General features: G+C 38.7%; 1 protein-coding gene across 2 annotated transcripts; it reads left to right on the top strand.

Annotated features, from left to right (window-relative positions):
* The first annotated feature begins 269 nt into the window (after positions 1–269).
* LOC148187675 (uncharacterized) lies at positions 270–23,516 on the top strand. 2 transcript variants are annotated; one of them, XM_088086872.1, is made up of 10 exons: positions 270–352; positions 1,255–1,287; positions 1,389–2,031; positions 5,857–5,942; positions 7,042–8,131; positions 11,109–11,269; positions 14,787–14,967; positions 18,305–18,368; positions 18,918–19,017; positions 21,987–23,516. In XM_088086872.1, exons 4-10 carry the CDS (start codon positions 5,883–5,885, stop codon positions 22,014–22,016), a joined length of 1,686 nt encoding a protein of 561 aa, XP_087942998.1. In that variant the 5' UTR covers positions 270–352; positions 1,255–1,287; positions 1,389–2,031; positions 5,857–5,882; the 3' UTR covers positions 22,017–23,516. The 2 variants fall into 2 exon arrangements, with proteins under 2 accessions (XP_087942998.1, XP_087942997.1); XM_088086871.1 differs by having other exon boundaries at positions 283–352; positions 1,394–2,031.
* The last annotated feature ends 1,953 nt before the right edge of the window (positions 23,517–25,469 follow it).

Genomic DNA, 25,469 nt, shown 5'->3' with positions numbered 1-25,469 from the left:
TTATATTTTGCCAGTGTTATCCGTTCATGCTTACAGTGTATGGATCAAAGATCAAACACGGTCAATATATTAATCACAGATCTAATTTAACCCTTTGTCGCATAGTAGTGGCTACAGTTGACAGCTATTAAAAAGCCATTTTCTTGTATATGCATTGTTTTTTTGTGCTATAGTTGCATATAAGCCACCACAGTGGAACCTTGTGTGTCATGCTACACACTGCCACCCACTGACAGCTCACCTATAAGTGCAACTGAAATCCCTCAAAACCAAGATGGCAGACAGAATGTGAGAAATGTTGTGCAGCTCAGGAATATCTTGCCAGTTCTTCTATAATAGGACACCCTCACAGGTAAATCATATTTTGTAACATCAAGTATCATCTAAGGAGTAACACAGTTGTTAACATTTCCAAGTATTGATTTTATGTTTCGAGGAAATTATGATTAATCAAATACAATTGATACGATTTCTGCAACATTGCTGTTTTTGAAGTTCACCTATAGTGACCTTGATACTAAACTTGTGGCCCGTGGGCCAAATCTGGGCTCAGGCCACAAGTTTATTGTTGCTGGCAGTTGGCCCGAATTGCCCGCCAACCATTTGCTAATTCAAAATGAAAACAAAGTGATTCACACATAGAATTGTTATTGCACTTTAAGTATACATGCTACCAGAGTGCATAGAACAGTATCAGATAGAGCTTGTTTATCAAATACTGTCAATGAAAACTAGTGGCTATGTAAAAAAAAAAAAACTAATTGATGAATGCATTAAAAAAAATATATAAAATAAAATAAGCATCTTTTTTTATGCCTGCAGCATAACTGTATGCAGATGATCAACAAGCATAAAAATTGATTACTGTGTACACCCATATTTATAAGTACTTTGAAGTGTAACAGCACATACCTCAGATGAAAAGCAGGAGATATTTAAGTCATTGATCATCACCTTGCTTCATTCAGTGTTTAGATCAGCATAACCACTGGGTCATGAGTAGTGACAGGAATGAAATATACCTCAATGTTTTTACTGTTTTAGTTGAGTAACTGGGTGATTCATCATTGAGACAGTGTAAACTTACTGTACTTTCCTATGATTTTTAATGCTACCTTACTTTGGCTGCAAGGGGAGAAACAATGACTTGAATATTCAGCACTTTTTTAACCATTGTACCATATCTAGACATTTATTTATAGTTTTGCCTTTACTCTCTCTGTCCTTTTGTTCACATGCACGGCTCCCGAGAAGATGTATGTGTCATTTCAAAGAGGAACATCTGTGGTAAGTATTAGTTTGAGTAAGCACTGGAAAGAGTAAAAGAGGGAGCAAACAGCCTCATTTTATTTTATCTATGTGTGTTTTTTTTTTCTTTGCTGCGTCAGTACAGCAACCCCAGGAGCTGTTGAGACTCCATTAATAACATGTGCAGTGGGGACCTGTTATGCAAGGCCTGAAACCTGAGAGCCAGTCACCTGTTCTGCTACCTGAGCCTGAGCTCTGGGGACAGATGGAGGAGAGAAGAAGGGTAGACAGTCTTGCTGAGCTGCCTGGAGGACTCAACTCTTATGGACTCAAGGCCTAGGGTTCTGCTGGAAGCCCCAGAGATCCCTGTTGGGTGTTTTTTAACCAGCATAACTAAGCTACAGGCATGTGTGGAGGATGAATTAACGGAGAAATATCAAGATTCACTGACGCTTGTCCACCAGAGCTGTTAAACTTCTACCAAGGACACCAGTTTCTCTTTCTTTTTGCAGAGCATATTCAGCTCTTAACACCTAGGCAGCTAACATACAGGGTCATTTGTATAAACATATTGACTCAGTTGATGGGTTGTGCTTTGCTCCCTGATCCCCCTGTCAGCTGAGAGGAGTTTCCAGCGAGGCTTGAGAAAAAGCCGCAGAGCTCTGCCGGCTACCTGATGACTCACTGGTTTTCACACTGTGGCCTCTGTTGAAAGACATGGATATATCTGCTCCGCAGTGAGGAGCTACAGCTGATGTCCTGGCCTTGACTTGGCTTCATCAGGTAAGAGCGCTCCAAAATATGAGCTGTAAAGGTTGGATGATGGATTTCAGAAATATTCTTATTGTTTTGGGTTTTTTAAATTTGTATTAAGTCTGGTTTGAACAGCAATTATGTCATTATGTTCCTTAATGACAAAAGAGAGAAACAGGTAAAATGCTAGGCAAATAATTGCCAATAATATACGACATAATTCAGATATTATGCTCACAGGCAAAATAATCTACCAAAAACAAGCAGACTTTTCAGCAGTGGTAGATGATTTAACCCTTTGAAACCTTGAGCGACATTACTTTCCTTGTGCTGCTCTCAGACACCTTTCACAAGTATTAAAATTTAAACCCTAAGCAAATTGGAAAACATTTGTAGATTTGGAAACATATTTCTTTCAAGCTAGGGGGCAAAAGAAAAAAGTTAATATCAGTGTAGTTTGTTTTGTCTTGCTTTTTTTTTCTTTTTTTATAATTTCAGGTAATTTTCTTATATTTCTTAATTTCTTGATCATTATTTATGGTATTTATTTTTCTTTCATTGCTCATTGCCTCCCTTTCATGTTTTTTGAAAGAAACAAGTCAACAATTTCTAATGTGTAGAGCATTCATTATTTATTTTTGCTGTCTTTGGTGGGCATAAATGTTCAGTATCAAATACAAATAACTCTTGAGCCCTCTGGCATGTTTTCCTACTGCGAATTTAAACAGATTATGGCCCATGTGACCACATTCCTGTGACCCACAGTCAGGACCATTACAGCAAACTTCACTCAGTCTGACAAATTGCTCTAATACAAAAACCAATATGTAACTGCTGCAGATAATAACAAGGAACATGTACGTCATCCTTACTATCCATGATTCACTGACCAATAACTTATGTGTGTTCAGAAAGTAATTCACATCAAGAGCACTTGAGAATGAAATATCGAGGTAAATATACCTCATACCAGAGGCAATTTCAGTTCCTCCTGCAGGTTTTTTTCTTGGTAGAAAAGGCAGCATGCAGAGAAATATACACAAAATTATAAAAGAAAGACAGAGATTGCAAGACTACTCCATGACAAGAATAACCCCAGTTAAAACCAGCACGTATGGCACATCTGAATAGCGTTTTGTCCCAGCGCTCCCTCAATGAGCTGCGTTTCTGCACTGGCTGTGCTGATGGGTTTATCTCTCAGATACCCCACAGCACTGCACAGCCTGTCTGCTTCCTAACCAGCTGTAGGTCCCATGGCCTCCCTGTCTGTTCCTGGCATTGTCAGGAGCACAAAGGTTTACTCAATCACTGGTTTCCACGCATGCAACAATAAGCACATGGTCACATTAGCCAAGTACAAACCCTATTCGCTCTCTGTGTGCTGTCACTGTGTTTCTCTCACAAGCATACACTCTGTTGCTATTTTCTTCTCGAACATGTCTTGCATATTTTTTTCTGTCTCTCATAGACCTTTTGTGCATAAGATTTACTTTTAAATAATAAGGCTGGCTATATTCTATACTTTTTATGTCAACAAGATGAAAACCAACAATGCATCTGTCTAAATACCTGCCCAGCCTGTCTGTGGCTCTCAGCCTCATGCCATTCCTTTCTGCCAATGACATGAATCTTTAAAAAACAGTCACAAATACATACTTTCATTTTTGTAAAAGATAAGTAATTTCCTTAAACAGCTTTTATTGTGTTTCAGTCGCGTTTGATAGCCAGCATGAAAGTAGACTAACATGTATTTATGGCAGCAGGAAGGTTTTTGAGAGACTGGCCCAATAAACTACAGTGCACACTTTGGCTACATAAACAATACTTGTTGGTAGGATCAATTCATGCTTGATTTTGGTCTTTTTGTGAGACAATAAATAACAAGAAAAACAATCAATATCACTAGACTTACCCTTTAAATATAGATAGATAGGTTAGATAGGCTAGATAGACAGGTAGATAGATAGATAGATAGATAGATAGATAGATAGAGATAAAAATGTGACAATTTTGGATGATCATATTAAATGTGGCCAACGTTTCAAATAATTAGCTATTTAATAAGTATTATTATTATATTATTATAAGTAATCCTTGTTAGCAAAGACCTCAGGCTTCAAACCGTTCTAAAAATATTTGCTGTAGGCATGCTACTGCAAATGTTTACACTATGCAACCTTCACTGCTACATGTAGCTCATGTAGCTTCACGCTACAGCAAGGGAAACATGTAATCTTGGTTGCCAATGTTTTTAATTTCACCTCATATTTGTGCTGTAACATGACAAATTGTGAAGATGATGGTTCAGAAGCTTTAATTGTTGAGTTTTCTAGGTAAAAGTTGCTGCCGTACACTGTTATTCCCCAGCTGCAAGTACACGGCTATATGTAGCTACAGCTTTAATTATTTTTAAGCACAGATTCTACGTGTCTGTGGAAATCTATCGGGGGATGGACACAATCCTACAAAAGATTATTATGATGATGGTGTAGACAGCTGTCTATCACATCTCCCAAATGTGTTGATTTCGGCTTTGCTCTGGTTACTGCAAAGGCCGTACAGCAGCGTATAATTCTCATTTTCATACACAATAGATTGCGTCCGTGTTCCCTATATGGAAGCATCAGTAATTGTTATGTTTCCCTGCTTATTTAGTCCTGTTTGTCCTACATTGTACGTTGTATAACAATATGAAAAAACCTTTATGCACATACAGTACATGCATATTTACCTATATATACAGGAACATTCATTTACATTTTCTTTCCCTGCTTTTTGTACACTATAGTATGTACACTATGTATGCTGTTTGATGTTTTTTTTTTTTTTAAATCTGTCTCTAGTTGAAAGAACTGTCACCCTCTGTTTTCATTGTTTCAGTGTTCATTTTAGTTATTTTGTCAAACAAACAAAGTCCTAACCAGCTCTCTTTTGTTGCGTGCAACATTAGAAAAATGTTATTCCTCCAATTGCACTTGCTGGCTCGGCAAAAATAAATCAAAGGGAAAATGGGGTGAAACTGTGAATGTATAAACTTCTATTTCAGTGTTGTTTGAGCTCGCATTCCTGTCCCATGTGACTCACCTCAAACTGGAACACACGGGGTAAACATAATTACTTCTCTTGTATTATATGAACTGTACCATTCACGCAAACATATGAACATGCCAAAGACATGACTTTAATTTGCAAGGTCTATCTGTGACATTGTATAACACAGATTGAATGCTTTGCACACTTGACAGGTTTTTTTGGAGTAAACTATGCCTCCATTTGCTATTAACTCAGTTTTATTAACAGTTATAGCTGCATGGGGCTTTATACCAGCTGAATTGAGAGCAGTGCACTTGGTGTATCATGATTAAAAAACTGAATTACACCGAATGCTGAATAAAATGAGTCGATAAGTCCCTTCCTTTGCCTTCTGAAACAATAGGCCTAAACATTTAAGCTATTGTTTGGTGTAAAGGAATAATCAAAAATATGCCAGGCAAGCAAAGCAGATAACCATGTTAGGAGAGTTGTCGTCAGCTGAGCTGAGCAGCAGAGAAAGAGAGATTGATTTTTCTTTTCAGTGCTGATGGGTGGGAATGAACATGGCTCTAAGCAGGGAATAAATGATGGAAAGATAAAGTGAAGTGAATAATGAGATATTGAAGTATTACCAGAAAGACTATTTTCAGTGACAGGATAGCTGTACTTTTGTGATGAGTAGGTAAGTCTGATAATTGTGTTTCAAGCTGCCTTTGAAGTGGACTTCCCTTTCATGTCATGTGCTGTGTGCAGCCTATTTGAAATCAGAGGCTGCAGTGATCTAATGTACAATATATTCCCTTTTCTGTTTTGAACTGGCAGATGAGAGAATAAAGGACAGCTGGTCGATGTCAGTGGGTTTCCACAGTCGGAGATTCCCAAGCCTATTGACACTCAACATCAATGAGGTAAACAGCTCTGGCTGTGCTTATCTGTTTATCCAAGGTCTTATGACCTGGGAGGTTACTTAACACTGTTTCTGCAAACACGGGAAGGTACAGTGCTGCACTGCCATTGTTTACTTGTGTTATTTGTTACTTGAAGATGCAAATTGGTTTTGCCTGTGGATGAGGACATACAGTGAAATAAAAATCTTTTTTTTTGTTTTCCCTGGTATCACTTTTTTAGAAAGTGATGGAGACAAAATGCGCCATTTCAGAAAGTGTTGGGGCTATTTCCACAGCATCTGCAGTGTGAAGAAATCTATGCTTGTTGAACAAATTTATTTAAAACCATTGTTAATCTGAGCTAGAGCCATTTCACAATCATCACTGTTAACTAAAATACATATTTTGTAAAAGCTCCATGTCTGACTGTGTAACAAAATGCTGTTTCCTCAGGTATTATATGATATTTGATCTCTAATCTAATGAGGTGATGTTTTCCATTTCTCAGGTTTATAATAAGACTCAAAGCAAGAGACAAAATTACTCATTAAGCCAAATTATATCCGTGTAAAACTCTCCTGATATTTGGGTCTTGGGAATGTGAGCCAACACAGGAGCTGTTTGAGGAAGATTTGGAATTGTTTGCCCTTCAAACAGAGAAAAGAAGAAGTTAACCAAGACGGTATTTTGTGTAGATATGACTCAGGGATACTATATACTGTGTGTAAAATTTTGCAGGATTTTTTAAAAAACTGATTTGATAAAGTAGAAATACTGGGAGATACTATTTGTGTCTTATTTTGTGTGTGTGTGTGGGGGGGTGTTTTTTTTTTTTTTACAAGGCAAGTCTTGATTGTTCATTTTAAATGTCATGGATAATTTGTCCCCAAGTGCTGCCCATCAAGTTACACTTTGTCATGGCAACAACAACAGATCAAGAAACAAGTCAGGCAGATAATAAGTCCCTCAAACCACATCGCAGCAGTTAATATCTTTGTATTTGCTGTCTTTCTTAGTTTTATTTGAGTTACTGAGTCTTTCAGTTTGCAGAGGAGTAAGTTGTGCACTTTCGGGCACCACTCTGATATGAAGCTTTTCTCCTTTTCTCGTCTTTTCACAGGCCTCAAGAAAGGATGTCACTGCTTCACTGCACAGGAATGTCCTGTCATGGGGTATGTGGCGGGGGCAAGAGGAGAAGGAGAGTGTGTCTGTTAGAGCAATAACACACTCTGCCTCCGCTCACACTGCAGATAGTGGCCCTTACAGCGGAGTTTCCGACCTCGTCAAGGCTGCAAGTGTCCCAGATGTGGTGGAAAGGAGTCCGATGTCAGCATTTTCCTCCATCACCATCACAGCACAGAGGGTTTTACCATCACCACAGGACTATGTGTATCCATCCTCTCCAGCACCACCTGTGAAGGTATCAACTCCACCTAAACTAGCAGAAACTTTTGGGGAAGGAGCCTCATCCATACCTACGTGCACTATGAGAGTGTCCCAACCGGATGTGTGCAGACAAGATGTAATGCCAAATGAGTTCAGACAGGCCTACTCACCAGGTGATGGATTGGCAGTGAGAGATCAAGGAAAGAGGAAAGTACAGCTTGTACAACGCAGACTGAGCTGCACAGAGAGCGACAGGAAGTTGGACAAGATAGGAGGCTCATTAATGAACCTGTCCTCACTGCCTTCCTACAGGTCTTGTATCCATCTTGAGGTGCCTTGGAGGTCCATTAGTTCTGTTTTGTTTTTGGACAAGTCTCTTTCTATTTCCTTTGAGGAGCTAGAGAGAAGAAGAGCAGGTCAGCCTCCTTTGTACAGGTCCACCTTGTCTGTTCGCCTTGGTGTCTCATCCTGCCGCAGATCCTCTGCAGATAACAAACCAACCAAAATAAATGAGGCCAGAGTGGCCATGTTGGGGCAAAAAAAACACAGTGGCCGGGACAGAGCTCCAGATCAGTGCAGCAGAAGCCCTCTATCAAAGCGCAGGGGCCACAAGGTCGAGCAAATAGCACCCGCTCATGGTGTTAACAGCAAGGCTGATGATTCAGACACACAGCGCCACAGCACTACTTTGGGATTATTGTCATTCAGAGGGCCAAGCCCCTCAAACACAAAGGCTGGCAGGCAGAAGGGGAATGCAGATGAGGAAGCCTTTCCTATCCATAGCAATTTCAGGCCCAGGCAGCAGACTTCCAATATTGGCCCAGGTATGAATTTCATCCCCTTGCTTCAAAAGTGAGAATCTAAAGTACCTCTTGCAATTGATCTGTGTATTCCTTTCAGTGGCTCATATATTCTTAGGCTATTTAAGATAAGATCACATTTTCAAGGCGTAACAGCAAACTGAATGTGGTGCCAAGGTGGTCCTAGAGGCTGGAAAGTCTTTTTTTTTTTCAATCTGCCTCTCTTTTGATTTATACCTCATGCATTGCTAATAGAACCACACCCACCCACCACTCTCATTCTACTGTACATGCCTGTTGTTTAAGATAAATCCCAACTGGTACACACACGCTCAGTCCAACTACAGATTTAAATAAAGAACAAACACTTTCATTTATCCTCCTCTGACTTCTAACACTTCAATATGAAATCTTAAATAATGAACTGCTTCTGTATATATTAACGGTGGGTTGAATAGACTGAATTTGCATGATTTTAAACAGTCTTTCTCAGGGTCTCCTGGTACATAACTGAGGATAAGATCGAGGTTATATGAGGGCTGTATTAAGAAATATAATTTGGTTTATGCCACTGAGGAGCTTCCGGTTTAATTGTTGGTGGCAGACTGTCTTCAGGGTGATATAAATGGAAAGTTACACATCATAGTAGTCCCAAAGCAACAGAATTTGATGTTACACTGCAGGTTTGGTCTTCTAAGAGGTAGCTAATTAATTAAATTATGCAATTTTAATGAAATAGATCAACATTTTGGGGAATAGGCTTATCTGCTTTCTTGCTGAGAGTTAGATAAGAAGATAGACATCACTTAAATGTCTGCATGCCAAAAATGAAGCTTTAATTAGTAGTTGTTACCTTAGCTTAGCTTTGCTTGGCATAAAAACTGGAAATTGGGAGAAAGGCTGGCCTAACCCTGTCCTTATTAGCATGTTATATATCATTAGTTCAGTCTGCATAAAAACCAAGATGTAAATTTATATTTTACAGAGCCAAATAGTATAAATGTTGGTATTTTACATTTCTGCAAACCATGTATTGCTTACATTTGTACATTATTATATTTGGTATACTTTGAAACTTCACTTCCGAATAATGCTGTTGTTAACATGTGGTTAGGTTTTGGCACAAAACCCACTTGACTACCGTAAGATTGTGTTTGGCTTTAAATACCCAAGTTTGGTGGCACAATCCCCACTGGAAAGGCAGCAACATCTCAGTGAAAAACAACCAGTTTTCATGGCACTATCCCAGGTGGAAACAGCAATGTCCTTGCAAAATATAGGAGATTCTTGTGGCTCTGTTGTGGCAGGAAATGCAGCAATGTCTCATTAAATGACAAGCCCTTTTTGTGGCAATATCCTTCGCGGAGCCACAGCAATATCTTTGCAAAATACAATTGCTTTTTGTGGCACTATCCCAACAGGACACACAGCAATGTCTCAGTAAAAAAACAGCTGTTCTTCATGGCATTATCCTGTTAGTAAATGTAGCAATGTCTCGGTAAAAAACATCCACTTTTTAAAGCACTATCCCAGCAGGAAAGGCAGCAGTGTTTCAGTTAACGACATCCGCTTTTCATTGCACTATCCTGGTATGAAAAGCAGCAATGTCTTGGTAAAAAAAAAAAACAACTGTTTTTCATGGCACTATCCAGGCTGGAAAAGCACTAATGTCTCAGTAAAAAAAAACGATCCATTTTCGAGGCACTATCCCTGGTGGAAACACAGCTACAGACTTACAAAAAACACCCACGTTTGGTGGCTACAAAGCTGCCGGAAACACTGCAATGACCAGAAAATTGATGTTTGTTCGTCTTGATCAATGGTGTGCAACTTGGCAGATGTTTTAGTGTCACGCCATCCACCATTCTCTCCATCTCCTGATGACAAAGTCAGCTCATATACTACATTACTTCAGAAATGTTGACATGTTACGCGTTAAACGTACAAATGGCAACTGGGCTGGGTTTTCTTTAGCAGCATGGGTAAGCCAAGTGAACTGATATTTATATGTACAGTATTTCTTCTGTACTCTACACACAGTGACTACAGTTATAGAGTACTGGCAGTGAATGTTGCAGCCAAAACAGCAAAAATTGTGATGTCACCGCCTGAAGCAGTTTTACCTGCCTGCCTCCCCTGTTACTTGGGCTGTCTCAAGAAAAACAACTGCAACACGACACTTGTTAATAATTAAAGCACTCTCTCCACTCATTATTTATTTTCTGCATCATCCCATACCCACATGTGTTTTCTTCTTTAAACTTTTGCGTTTTTTTTAACTGGGCACTTCATTTATTCCGATGCCTGAAGGGCAGAGCATATCCTGTAGCAATTGCTTGACCGGCGACATTACATTTTTGCGTGTGCTTTGTGGACCATGTAATGATGCTCTACCTCCGTGCCACACGGTCATGGCGGGGAATTCTGTGGCGATATGTATTCCACAGAAGGTAGAGGAATGGGGTTACGGGTGCAGGATGGATGCACTGTCATCTTTTGCATTATTCATAGGCCACACTCATGTTCCCTCTGGGTTTTTTCTCTCTATGAGTTGTGGGGGTAGTGTGTCTGTGTCTGTGTGTGTGTGTGTGTGTGTGTGTGTGTATGTGTGTGTTTGTGAGTGTTTGTGTGCGTGTAAGGGTCAGTTCGAGGTCTGTTCATTTCCCTGCTTTCTCCAGATCATAAAAGCTTGGATGGAAGTCAGGAACATTGTGAAAATTGTGCCATAACTCAGTTCAAGAGGAAGAATACAGTCATCTGAATTACATCTACTGTATGTCTTTTATATAACATCAAGACTGTAACAAACTACATCACAAACTGCATAATGCATCTATGTCAAATTATTTTTCCCTGTGAAAATCTTGCTCTTTGACATCCAACACACTTCTTTTAGGGGTTTTTTTTGTTGTTATTGTTGTTGTTTTGTTTAGTTTTTTTAATGATGTAACATGCCAGATCAAAGTTTACAGTCATTTCACTTTTTTCTGTGTCTCTCAAGTGGAGTCTAGAACTTGGACCAAGCATGCAAGGAGTGACAAGACAGAAGAACAACAAGAAGATGACTGTTCCTCAGAGCCTCAAAAAGTCTCCAATAAGACCAATCCTTCCCGACCGCGGGCTGATTTTCTGGAAACCACACCCAAGACTCTCAGCCTCAAAGTAGGAGCCACATTTTTATTAATAACTTGTCTTTCAGGAAATAATGTGCTCAGACTGCACAATAGGAACAAGCTGAATGTGCAAACTACGTTGAGCTTTAGTGTTCCTTATTGACCTTGGAAAATGCAGTTCTACAAAAACAGTCTCACAAGTTGAACATTTTCTGCAGTTTCTCATGAACATTATTAACAGTTTGCTATGTTGTCCTGGAGATGTATAGAAGCGACATCATCAGGCCTGCCATGATAACTACTTTGGGTAGACAATATGTATTGTTTCAGAAAAAAAATGCAATATTATTATAATTTTAAGACAATTTAATGCCACTGACATAATGACATTAGAGTAGCATAAGAATGCAGGTACACCCTTTCAAAGATAAATAAAGTCTTGACAATATAAATACATTGGAATTAGAGTATGGAAAAAAATTGTGTAAATAAATAAGAACCAGAAATTGCAGGAGGAAAAAAACACGTTTGTTTGTTGTTTTTTTCTTCTGTTCATACAGCCTGGGCAGTATGAAAAAAAAATATCAGGCACTGCTCCCAAGTCTTAAAATAATCTGGGAAGCCCCATTTTTTATTATTTTATTCTATTTTATTTTTTAGTCAAGATGGCAAAAACGTTGGTGACATTCTTTTGTACACAAACACGCATATAAACACAGGATCAGTATCATAGCATATATATGAGCATGACCCCAATCATTTTTGCTGACCTCGATAATCTGAAAGCATAATTATCTTGACAGGCGTGGTCATCATGTGACCTGCACAGGGCACTTTGGTCACAGGATTGAAAGTTATATGTGAGGGAGGTCAACCCTGTCACCAGAAATAATGTTGGCATTGTATGTTTCTGCAAACAACAGATCCGTCACATTTGTGCAAAAATTAACCTCTTTTGGTGACACTATCCCGGTAAGAATGCAGCTTTGTCTTAGTAATTAACAACTTATTTTGTGACACTATCAAGGCAAGAAATGCAATGATGGTGTCTTGTAAAAAAAAAAACAACCACTTTTTGTAGCACTATCTCTAGTGGAAACAGGCCAACAACTTACTACACAATAAACAGTTTTGTTGTTTGTTGGTGCCGAACTGTAGTCAGCAACTTGATATTTTGCTACTATGTCTCTTTAGAAAGATTTATGTGATATACGTTGCATGTATGATGTACTTATGAAACACACAACGGTTTGTAATTTGCACACAATGCCAACATTTACTTTTGGTGCCCAGGCTGTCGAGGTTGTAACCTGTCTCTTTTTAACAATGGTCTCTGGTATCAAAAACAACAGAACCATCTTTTTTATCCCACACATTCTTCGTCCTTGTAAAAACCTGATGCCTTCATCCCCCACAATGCAACTTGACTGCCAACCAATCACTCAGAGACGCTTGTGTGTGATGCTAGTTGCAGTTTAATTAACCTTTAGCTAATAGTCTCATGCAGAGATTAGTAGTGGGGCTAAAGAGGTGTGGTAACCTCCCTTCTTTCTAACTCCACACTCCCAGATGTTTTTCATTGTCCAACCTTAAGTCTTCAGATCCAACTGGGGAATTTATCAGATTTTGCACAGCTCCTCCTGGAGCCACAAAAGGCTTTATACAATGTACTTTTTTCACAGTAGTACTCTCAAAGACCTGTAAACAGACTTTGATGTGGAAATTCTTTAGAGTTCACCTTTGGGTGGATCTTTTGCTAAGATTTCTTCTTCTTCAGACCCTGATCTGTGTTATATTTGCATAACACTACAGTACAATATTACAATAAATAAGTAGGTTTATTTAGTTCATTATTCCTTTTGATAGCATTTTGGAGCCATTGTCAACTCCAACAATGGGATTATTTCATGTAGGTTTAAGATAAACATGAATAAAAGTCCATGACGGCAAATTGATTTTCTGTTCTAATGCTTTAAGTGAAGAGAGAAGTATCAGAGAATACAACAAATTATGACTAGAAACATAAAGGTCATTAATGGAATCAATAAAATATCATGAATAGCTGTTTAGTATTATACACAGTTCAAACATGCACTGTTTATGATCAGATGTGAAAAAGTGCTGCGCCATATGGAAGTGTTAAACCCCTAGGAACGATGTATTAGACTATTTCAATTAAGGTTTCCCACACAGAGAATCTTAATGTGTTTACTCTTGGAATAAACATTATCACAACAGAAGCGGCATCTCTTGAGGGGTGATTTTTACACTTGGAGGGATTTTTGCTTTAGTTGGTGTTTGACACAGCCTTTGCCAAGAAGAGAGGAAATGAAAAAAATCTTTTAATAATTGCAATATTTTCATTTTTTATTTCCTTTCTTCATTTTTATGCCTCAGCCCTGGCAATAGCCGAGGTCGGATGCATTATGTTTTCAGGTTTTCTGTCCATCTTTTCTTCGATCTGGCACATTTTTGTGAATGCGATATCTCAAAACCTTAAGGGAACTTTTTCAGATTTGGCAAAAACATTCACTTGCACTCTGGAATGAACGGATAGATTTTGGTGGTAAAAGGTCAAGGTTGCAGTGCCCATGCATTCATCTCATTTTTGTGAATGCAATTTCTCAAGGTCACCAAAAGGGAATTTCTTCAAATTTGGCACAAATGTTCGAGTAAACTCAAGGATGAGCTTATTAGACTTTGGACGTCAAAGGTCAAGGTCAAAGTGACCTGGCATTTGTCTCATTCTTGTGAACACAATATCTCAATAAAACTCTGAGGGAATTCCTTTACATTGACACAAACATTTACTTTGACTCAACAATGAGCTGATTAGAATTTGGTGGTCAAAATTCAAGGTCACAGTGACCTTGCATGTGCCTCATTCTTGAAAATGCAATCACTGAAGAACACCTTGAGGGATTTTTTCAAAATTCGGTACAAACGTCCACTTGGACTGAAGAATGAAAAATAATCTGTTGGTTGAAAGTCAAAGGTCATGGTCACTGACCTCATAAAACATGTTTTTGGCCATAACTCTAGAACCTTTGATGCCCACCTTGAAACTGTGCCAATTATATAGATCTTATGTGCTGCTGGGAGTTAGATTCATGTGAAGCGTGCATATTTTCACAGACATGGATGGAAACTGTAAGTGCAACTTGACCAGTGTGCGGAGGCATAAAACCACATGGCGGTATATCAAGTTTAATTTTCCTTTTCCTTTTCACTCAGTTAATGTAACAAGTTTTATCTCAGCCTTGTGAGTGGTAAGGTTCCAGTGAGGTTTCAAAAGGATTCAGATCCCCCTGTGAGTCAAGCTCTCTTACCTTTATCCCCACTAAAGCTGAGCATAGTATTACCATGTTGCCTATACCTCTCAGCTATTACAAGGCTGCAAGGAGGATTTTCCAAGGTTAAGGAATAGATTATGCCTATGTTCAGAATAGATTCTAACCCAGTGATGATTTTTTTTTTCTTTCTTCACAGGATTAATGTCTATGAGTTGTACTGTATTCTTCCCACCAACAAGCAGCTTACTGTATGTATCCATCTCTCCGCCCCAGGAGGCTCTGGAGCTCTTCAGGCCAGACTTCATCAGCCGATCTCAGGGTCGGGTGAGGAGGTTGGAGCAGAGGGCTAGGAGAAGGAAATCGCTGCAGAACTCCAATCCAGACCTGGTGCATGGCCTCAGGGAGGACCGAGGCAAACAAAAGAGGAACTGCACCACCCCGGATCCACTTAGCGGTAAGTGCAGCTGAGTAATGTGGAAGAGTAGAGATACACTTTCTCTGCCCAACCAATCAGAAGGTTTCTGTTTTGCTGCCAGACCACCTGTGATGTCGGCTGCACGCTGCCAGCTGTAGATCATATGTGGAAGTGGAAATGTGACATTCAACCTATAGTGACAACAGCAGGAAATTCACAGTCTAGCGCTTGAGATAGTGTCTCAGGAGTCAGTGTAGAGCAGGCCCTCATCGTCTACATTCATCTTGTTTCCCATCTGTCGTTACATCACTTCTGCAGGGACTTACACATTCATCAAATCCTTAGACTGTTGGCATGAAGGCTACTTCAGTGGGTGTATAGTTTTCTGTTCACTCATACACTGGGAAGTAACTAAACTTCTGGTCATGTCTTATTAAACTATGGACTGTTTCTGAAATAATTCACTCTAGTAACTTCAGCTGATTTGGGAAAAAAAGGTGTGATTTTGCATATGATTCTCCTCATAGTGTCATGGCAATTATCCAACTTTGCTCTCTGCTGGCCATTATCTAGTATTGCAGATCAGTAAAAGCATTTTTACCCTCCATAATTCTGTATGCAGGGAATACACACAAATTGAGACCAGAAGTGTCAAGAATACAAATGAGATGTTTTCTGTTCTGTTTGTTCCTCTTTTTTTTTATCCCACACGAAACTGGTTTGCAGCCAGGAATTAAACAAGGTCAGAATACAACAAAAAGCATTTTGCATATAGCGTAAAAGAAACAGTGTATATAGAAATTCATTAAAACAGATAAAAAATGAAATCAGTGGAAGAGGAACACCAAAATGAAGAACTGGGGTTCAGGCATGATGTTAAGGAAATTTAATAAACATAGGGTTTTTGTTTTTTTTATACAACGTGCCCCTTTTGAATAAGCATTTGTCCAAACTCTTTGTTCAGATAGTCAACCTAAAGATTTTCATTGAGTATTTGTGACATTTCAACAGCTCATTAGTTGAAATTCAACAATTCAGCAGTTTTCCTTTGTTCTGTAGATGTTTAAAAGATAATATGTAAAGTAAATGTGAAACATATTCTCAGCACAATAGTTGAATTTGAACTATTAACTTTACCTATGCAGCACAGATAGTTAGTAGTTGAAGTTAAAGTTATTCTGAGAATATGTTTATGAATTCACATAAACTCTATAGATAAACATCTACAGACAAAGTAAAACAGTAGGGTTGTTTAATCTCGATGAGTTGTTTAAACGTTACAGATGTTCTGTGAACTAAATCTGTAGGTGGCAGAGAGGTGGACTTAAGTTACATGACCTGGACTTGAGTCAGACTTGAGTCACAAATTTGATAACTTTAGACTTGACCTGACAAAGTCATAAAAGATTTGCAACCCAACTTGGACTTAAACACCAATGACTTGCAATTTCACTTGGCCTTGAGCCTTCTAGCTTGAAAATTAATGATATTCCCCCCAGCCCAAAGATTAAAAAAGTATGCTATTTCAAAAATGTTACAAATCAATAAATTTCACTTTGTTTACTGAATCAGCTAACATTATGCTATTCATTCCTAGCAAGTTAACACTCAATTTTCTAGATGATCCACTTTGTTTGAACAGACAGCATTCATTTGGATGAAGAATCATGAAGAACTAATGTTATGTAACTGAGTGCCAGTTGGAAAATGAGAGATATTGTTTTTTCAAAAAAATATGGTCAGCAAAAAAAAAAAAAGAAAAATGCAGTATTCAAATCATGCAGTTTGAAAATTATAGATGGAGATACAAAAACTTGTTTTAACAAATACATACACATTTAAAAAATAATTTATTATTTTTGTAAATTTAATATATTATTACACTGTTGTTAAAATGGCATAACAAGTGTAAGACTTTGGACTTTTCAGCCTAGATGTGGGATATGTCAGTTTGGACTCAAGACTTGCCTGTCTCGACTTCTGACTTGATGTCGAACTTGAGACTTTCTTATGAATTGCAAATAGGGTTGCAGCAATAGACTGGTTTCAGTGTATTCTGTTAAAATGGACAGTAATCATACTGTCCTGGTTCTCTTATCTACAGTACTGAGAAAATTGCAACTGTACAGAGAATCTCAACTTTTTACACATAAATTTCAGTTTTCAGTTATGGTAATAAAATGTCTCACATAAAAAAAGTCCTTTTGTTTTCATTGTTCTCAGGGTTATTGTAACTTATAGGTAAGATAATTACTTAAAACTGCGATACTATAACGGAGCAGTGTTTTCTGAAATGGTATTTGTCCTTTGAAAATCTCATTCTGTTGCAATCCTACTTGCAAAGCAATGACTTAGACGATCCAATTAAAGCGTTTCCCAAAAATGTTATCAGGCAGGTTATAATAATTGCCTGCCTGCTTCTAGCTGTCTGTAAAGAAGACTTTCCATAGGCCTAGTGACAGAAAAATAGATTCAAACGTGTGCCTCTGTGCCACTGGGTGTCTAACTTGGTATTTTTCAAAATTGTTGCAATGTTGTTTGATGTTCATAAAGGTGTAGATTATGTTTTCTGTGAAGGAAATGCTGTTATATATTCAGTAAAACACTCTCTCTCGTACTGAAGCTGTCAGACTTATAAACTCTGACAAGGCTTTGTTCAGTTGAAGTGAGTGTGCACCACATCCAACATTTCTCTCAGCAGTTTTGACTCAACTGTTTGATTCTCTGTCTGCTTTAAGGAAATATGGGACTTTTAAAAGCTAGACAAAAATTGATTCCCCACACAAGTTTGGTAATAGCAGAATTTCTTACAGTAAATGCTTTCTGATTATACTGCTTTTTTCACACATTCATCACAGGGGATTGTTTACAGAAATTTTCTCTGCTGCAAATCCAACTGTTGGAAATCAACAAATGTTCAGTGCTCAACCAATTACTAAAACATTTAAAACATTGGAAGGTTTAATACTTCAGGTGACTGCAGCTCTCCAACTTTTGGAGGTCATGGAGGAGTCATGGAGCCTTGAATAGCTCACACTGAAGTCTGGAGTCTAATTATGAACAAAGAGTCTTGGTGCTGTTGACCTGTGCAGAAGCACTCTGCCAATTCCCTTCAGTTCAATCTGTGAGAGACAGAAAAGTCAGACTTAATAGCACTGGAGTTAGCTATGTATGGTATGTTTGATATGTGTGTGTGTGTGTGTGTGTGTGTGCGCGCGCGCGCGCATGTGTGGAGGTGTGTTAATGCTCAAATATGTCTGAAAAAGAGAGATCACAGACAGCCCTCAGTGTTCATTAACATATTCAAGATTAATTTACATATTAATTCTTATTTGTTATTCCTGTGTGTTTGTGTGTGTGTATGTGCATGTCCTAGATAACCTTTTCAAGCCGAGGGAGAGGTCTATATCAGGCAGAGAGATGCAGCTGAGGTCCAGACGGTGAGTCCTCCAGACTGACCCCACGTCAGACAATGTCACTCTGACTCTCCTCTCTCTTTGTTTTCTTTATTCAGTACTATCCATCAAGCTTGTCTGCCATATCTGCCATGCATGCTGCAGGTTTGTGCACAGATACAATGCACAGTCACACACCTACATACAGTATGTACACAATAGATGTTTGATGTCCAAATGTCTTGACAGGAGATATGAACTAGCCTCTGTATACGTTATCTCTTTCTCTCTTTTCCTTGCCTTATCTGGAAAGGCACACCTGATCAGATGATGGCTGCCCATTGTAATTTTTTTTTCAAAAGCGGCACTATCTGACTTGGAGGATCTCTTAACAAATTGGCTGTAGTTGTGGGAGTGAAAAAGGAGTCTGTGTGAGACCTGTTTATCTGCGGATCCAGGTTTTTGCTGGCTGTGGTCTCCCTAGATAATACCTTGTATCTAGTATGCCAATTGGTTGGCATAGCTTAGCCATTCTCAGACTTCTGCTACCATATTCCCTTGCCCTGTATGAATTTGCCTTTTTTGTGTCTATAGGATTTACAACAAGCTGCCAGAGGTGACAAAGAAGAAAGAGGAGGAGAAAAAGAGGGCCGTATCACAAACTAACAGATTGCGAGCAGACATCTTTAAAAAGGTAGAGTTCAGGTTTATTTTTGCTGCAAAAATCAGTTCAAAACGTTGATCAAATGTGACAAATTAGCTGTTTACTGAAGGCATCCCATGCTGTTTAACACTGCGCCAGGGTCTCATTTTAAAATTAGAATGCTTTTTAGGAAATAGTGTTGATAAGGATTTTTTTTTTTGGAGGTTTAGACATTACTCACTGCTGTGTGTTCACACTCATCTGTCACCCAGGAGGAGAGCAGCGGTAAGGTATAACCTTTTTTTGTCTTTTTACAGTTGAAGGTCATTAAATGCAGTCATCTCCAAAAATGTGCATCGCCTTAAACTTGACCTTTTTACAAGAAATCTCCAAAACAGGTGCCTGAGTAGGATATTTACGGTAACAATATTTCAACTTATTTAGTGTGTCATACTGTTTTTGATTGGGTTTGAATGGATTTATTTGTGGATCTGCAAAACAAGGCAATCCAAAGTGCTCTTCATAAAAAATCAAAAACATTTAGACAAAGTGCAGAAGAAACACATTATAAAAGGACATTCAAGTACAACAAAAACAGTCATTAAAAAGCCAAGAGAATAGAAATAAATAAGCTAAGATTGAATGTGACAGTCTAAAGTACTAGAACAAAAGTTACAGTGCAGTGTAAGAAATGAATAAATATTTCATATTTGATTTCATAAAAGGTAGCAACAAACAAAAAAGTTTTCTGCCTTGATTTAAAAGAACTCCGCGGACCTGCAGTTTTCTCTGAGTTTGTTCCAGCTATTTGACGCATTAATGCTGAATGCTGCTTCTCCATCTTTACTTTTGAACGTGGGAACAGAAAACTATCCCACATGACCTGAGAGGTCTTGGGTGTATGACCTAAGTCATAGCCTCTGTGTGAAGTTGCATTTGATAACTTTGCATTTCTTGTCAAAGCTTTGTCCTCATGTCAATAAAAGAGCTGCAAAGGTAATAAAAAACTGAAGGAAAAGCCTCAACATTTACTTCTAAGATTACACAAGAAAAAATCATCATGATAGATTTTAAGAGAGTGTTTCTGTCCCCTCAGATTGCTGAGGGACTTTAGATGCGCTGAGGACTCTTTGCAATTTGGGCCCTCAGCTCTGTTAAGAGAAACAACAGCATGTTGTACCTGCCCAACGAGCAGGTTTTACATGTCTGTGCCAACTGTGTCATAATCTGCCTATTGGTGCATGGTTCATAATGTAGCAGAAAACACACACCAATCTAGGAGAGGACTTATTTCAACCAAGATATTGAGGCAGTAAACATAAAAATATATTGTTAAACAAGAATGTATGAAAAAAAACATCAGTGTAAACTAGACCGAAAAACAAATATCCACATTAATACACCTATACCTATACTATATTCAATAACAACAACAACAACAACAACAACAACAACAACAACCTAGTGCATATTTCTAATTATTTTGGTGTTCTCTGTTTTGAAGAATAATAAGTTATTGTTGTTCAGCTGAATTTAGGTGACTCTTACTCATTTATAAATTAAGTGTTAAGTGCAATTCAAAGTGCAGTCCCTCTATGTAGGCATGGCTAATAGGATAAAATGAAACATGGTTTTATTATCAACCAGCAGAGGTCACTGTTTGACTGCTAAAGTCAGATCCTCTGTCATTTATCACACTGGATTATCTCCCAAATAAATGTGCATTCAACACTTAGATCAATCCATTTTATTTATGTTATGGGAAATCTGCAAGCTTTTAAGTGACTGATGTTTTCTTACAATTCTGATCAGGAAACACTAAAGAACTTAAAAACATAACCCTTACTGTACCATAACAAAGCCCATTTCACTCCTCATCTCACAGTCAGGTTTTAGCGTTCAGAACAATAGAAACCAAAGGTCACACAGAATTATATGACTTACAGGTCCTGCTGACATGATACAGAGGACCAGTTTTAGCAGGCAGTATCCATGTCCTCCAGCAGTGAGGGGCATGTGGCGAATGAGTGATATATTTAGGACATTCAGTGTCAAACAGACCCATTCAGCCTCACTTGAGGGTAAGCATTCATTAACACTCCCATTATAACCCAACCACAACAATGAATTTGCTGTCAGTCAGGTGAGGTGTCTGAAAGATGTTTCCCATCTCTTATAGATAATCACACAATAATGGTGGCTTCGGATAGTGTGTGTTTGAGAGAGAGAAAAAAGAAAGAGTGTATGTTTGTTTTTAGCAAGATATTATTCAAGATGAACTTAAGATGACTGACCTCTCTCTTTTTGCCAGCCTTTACGTAAACTTGGAACCGTTCTGCCTCAAGTCTCCAACAATTTTCATTTTAAGCAGTGAATCTACAGTAAATCAGCGTTGTGTGGTTAACTAACTCAGCCAGCAATTACAGAGCATAGTGTGACGTCAAACAGCTCTGTGAGAGAACATTTTATTTCTTGGGGAAATGGAGCAGGCGTTGCTGTGACGATGCCAGTGTGACCTCGCCACCTCTCAAATGAAGCTATTAGCCGGGCTCAACCGCAGCGAGATTGGGAGAAAAAGGAGTGTGTTCCTTCACGATAAACACAGGGTCGTGTGTGCTGTAGAGGCCTCATTTTTTTGTCAGAAAGTCTGCAGCACACACAGAGAGTCCAGAGAAGAGTCACACAGGGGTCTGATAGTGAGAGGCAGAGGGTGGGTGGGTTTGTGGCTGAAATGAGATTCCAGCTGTTGAGTTGGACTGTGAGAGGACAGTGATTGCATGGCAGTGTGTGTGGTCAGATAGCAAGCTAGAATTATTCCCCCTACCTGGGCTCGACCACCTTGGGGGTGAGGCTGATGGAAGTGAAAGCCAATTTAGCAGCGGGAGTTGCTCCTGTGTGATGCAGAGCTGCTCTTAAGAGATTGAGGGAAGGAAGGTCTGAGTGCCGATAGATGTGTACTTGATCTGGGTTTTTTTTGGTGGGGAGTTATCAGTAACATAGTTGTTTTTCTTGTGTTGCAGAGACTTTTGGACCAGATCCTGCAAAGATAAATGAGAGACACAGAAAGGCAAATGACTGCATTCACTGACCATTCTTCACTTTTCTCCATATATATTGTTTTTTATTTAAAACAGTTAATCTTCAAGCAAATTACTCCCGTGCATGTGAATATGTATTAATTTTGCTAAGGCTGAATTTCATATTGTACCTTTGCTTATTGCAAGTAATGCAACAGCAGATACAAGATTTTTTTTTGTTTTTTTGTTTGACATTGTAAACACAATTTTGAAGTCATCATTGTTTTCGGAAGACATATTTAGCTACGTTATTTGTTTTGTCACCAGTGTCTGTATATAAGACTTGATCTGACATGTAACCAAGACACATTTAGAAACCACAGCTGATGCCACAATGACAGATTAGAGCAAGGAAGCAGTTTTGAAAACTAAAATTATACTTTTAAAGTATTCTTTAGATGAAAATTATTTATTGTATTCATGACATATATGCTAATGAGCAGAGGTGGGACTAAGTCATTGTTCTGCAAGTCACAAGTCAAGTCTTTGTACTTAAGTCCTAAGTCAAGACTGACAAGTTCAGAGTCCTAAACGTTGAGTTTTGAGGACTAAGCAAGTCATATTGTGCTCTTCTAAAATACATTAGGTTTACAAAAAATATTAATTAAAATTTGAATTTATTCATTAAGACCAGTGTGACTGAATTTAATTGTGACATTGCACTTTCATAGGAGCCTCAGTAGTTTGCTAACTGTTCTTTGTGCAACTTCAAATGATGAACAAAATTGCGTTGTAATTCCCTCTGTATTTTTTGACCTGCATGTTTTGCATACTGCAGTTCGTTTTTTGGTGACCATTGCATAGTTTGTGAATGCAAACAAAATTAGCTTTGGTGTCACTTTTGTCCACCTGGTGCTTAGTGTGGTAATGCTAATTCTCACTGTTCTCTCCTCTAGCGTGATTGGATACTGTCCAATTGGTTCAGTGTTGACTGAGAATGAATGACATTAACATCAGTTGATTCAGGAAATCAAGGGAAATTTATTGATTGGTGGCACAATTGTATATGTATTATTTCATCTTTGGGCTTGGTTGGAAGGTATCATATATTTTCAAGTCAAAAGGCTCAAGTCCAAGTGAAGTCATGGATCATTAGTGTTAAAGTTTTTTGTCAAGTTGAGTCCAGTTAACAATTTTGTGACTGAGTCTGATGCGAATCCAAGTCATGTGACTTGAGTCAACACCTCTGCTATTAATTTGATTGTTGTATGTAGACATTAACAATGGCCAACTTTCCCACCTACCACAGTCACACTCATAATGAAAACATTAGAGGGGTTTGACGGTTGAAATATTATAGTAATGAAACTGTAATCTGTCTTCCCCGCTCAAATTAACACCTAGTGATTAAATGCAATACAGATTAATCATGGAATTTTGCTCATTTCCTTCCTAATGATTTCATTCCTTATCTACAAAATCATTTTCCTGTAATGTATCTCAAATGTCTCAAAATGAAATAAAAGCATTCCAAGGACATTCTGTGTAGAAGTAGTGTCATTTTCCAGGAAATTGCGTCTCAGTGCCCTGAGCAAAGCACCTTGACTCTGTCATTGGTACAGTACTGTAGGTGTTTATAAAGTGGGAGAGGGGTGAGCGGCATTTCGTCATTGGCTGCACGTCTGCCTCGAGGCCTCTGGATCCTCCCATCCGGAACACTGGAATTCCAAGCTAATCGAACTCAGGAGACATGCAACGCCTGTGAAAGGGGGCCTTTGTCACAGAGCTCCGAACCAGAGATGACATTGTAATAAGAGAGTAGACTTCCGAGTGCTGCAGTCCACATATAGCCTGTAAAGGTGACTGACATCTCTGTGGCATTTAAACAGAGCCTGCTGGGATGAGGGGAGAACAGGGGAAGGACATGCGCCGCAGGTCTCAGGCAAACATGCTGTATAAATGCTTACTGGCAGACTTTTGGTGAGTGGGTTGCTCTGGAGAAAATACTGACAGTGTTTTAAATGTCTAAAAAAATGCTGGGTTAAATGTGAATTTTAGCCTCCTACTAGCCTATAGCTCACTCTCCATTGGACCAGCTACATGTTTCTTGCATCCACAGGGATCGATTGTGGCCCAAAGCGAGGCACATGTTGTCAACAGTATTGATATCCACTGACTTAACTGTTGCCTGTGTTACCAGAAAGGCAATCTAAAAGAGTAATCCACATGGGAGGACTGCACTCCTGCCATGCAGGCTGGTTCCAGATGATGAGCATAGACTGACAGGCGGTTGTATACGAGGAGAAGGCCTCCTGTCAGTCAGCCTCTCTCTCTCTGAGGCATCATGTGTCTGCATGTCACATTGCTATCTCCGCATAATGTGGACTGTGTACTCCGAGGCCCCTCGACTGGCCTTGACTGACTCGGATGCCCTGAGGGTGAGGCTGATATGTCTGGCTTAGAAAGGAGAACACTGGCTGTGCTCATAGGACTAATTGTGTACATTGAAGCAGAGGCACTGATTAGAAGTGTTTGGCCATTAGTCATTTCTCATTTCATTGGCACACATATTTTCTGAATATGTATATATATATATATATATATCTTTCTAGGACTGTGATTATCATAGGCGTAGATTTTGGGCGGAAAGCAAGGGAAACATCACCCTCGATATATATACTATACTACACATAGAAAATGTGTATGTGTCACTGCTAATATAATACATCAAAGTAGCAGATTAATTTTATATTATTTTGACATAATGACTACAATAAAGTTGCCAATGATAGTATGCAACCTCAAAAGCAATGGTGGCATTGCTGGATTGCTGGAAAACGTAAACAGGAAAACTATGTGTGATTGCAACTGGAAGGCCTATGACGTTTCCTCATGAATTGATACAGAAAAGACATGAACTAATGCATAAAAAATTTACCAGAATGACAAAAAAAAGTATTTACCTCTGAAAATTTATTGGGGGAGGCATCATGTTGATGTTTTCCTGTAGGCTAACCTGGAAGCCCTGATTCCCTTGTTTTCCATTGCATTTTGGATTATTGCGTAAAATAAGCTCTGTGAAACTGATACTTAGATGTTTTGTTCAGCAAGGTAATTGTTACAAGATGACACAACTTTCAGGATTTTTAAAGCCTAAATGCTGTTGCAAGCAGGAAAAAGCAAACGTTAGGCTATAAACAAACTATCATGTATTCACCACTACAAGGCTGTAAATCTGTGTTTGGCATGATGACGTTCTGTAGTCTCATTTAACCACTTGTTAGCAACCGTCTTTTTTAAGACAAATAAAAGCTTTCAGAGTAGGGTACTCACTGACATTTTTTTTCTAGTAGAACAGCTTGCAAAAGTCTCTTCAGCTTGTGTTATCTACAGACCTCATTTAAGGCTTCTAACCTAAAATCTACTCAAAGAGACCCATTTGCTTTTAGATGAGGGAACGGTTTTAAGACTAATTTCTGGGGTTCT

This window comes from Plectropomus leopardus, chromosome 13 (assembly GCF_026936395.1).
Source record: "Plectropomus leopardus strain MGB_pleo_1.0 chromosome 13, ASM2693639v1, whole genome shotgun sequence".
NCBI lineage: Eukaryota > Metazoa > Chordata > Actinopteri > Perciformes > Serranidae > Plectropomus > Plectropomus leopardus.
The sequence above is the reverse complement of the archived record's forward strand: the minus strand, read 5'-3'. Positions and strand labels throughout refer to the sequence as shown.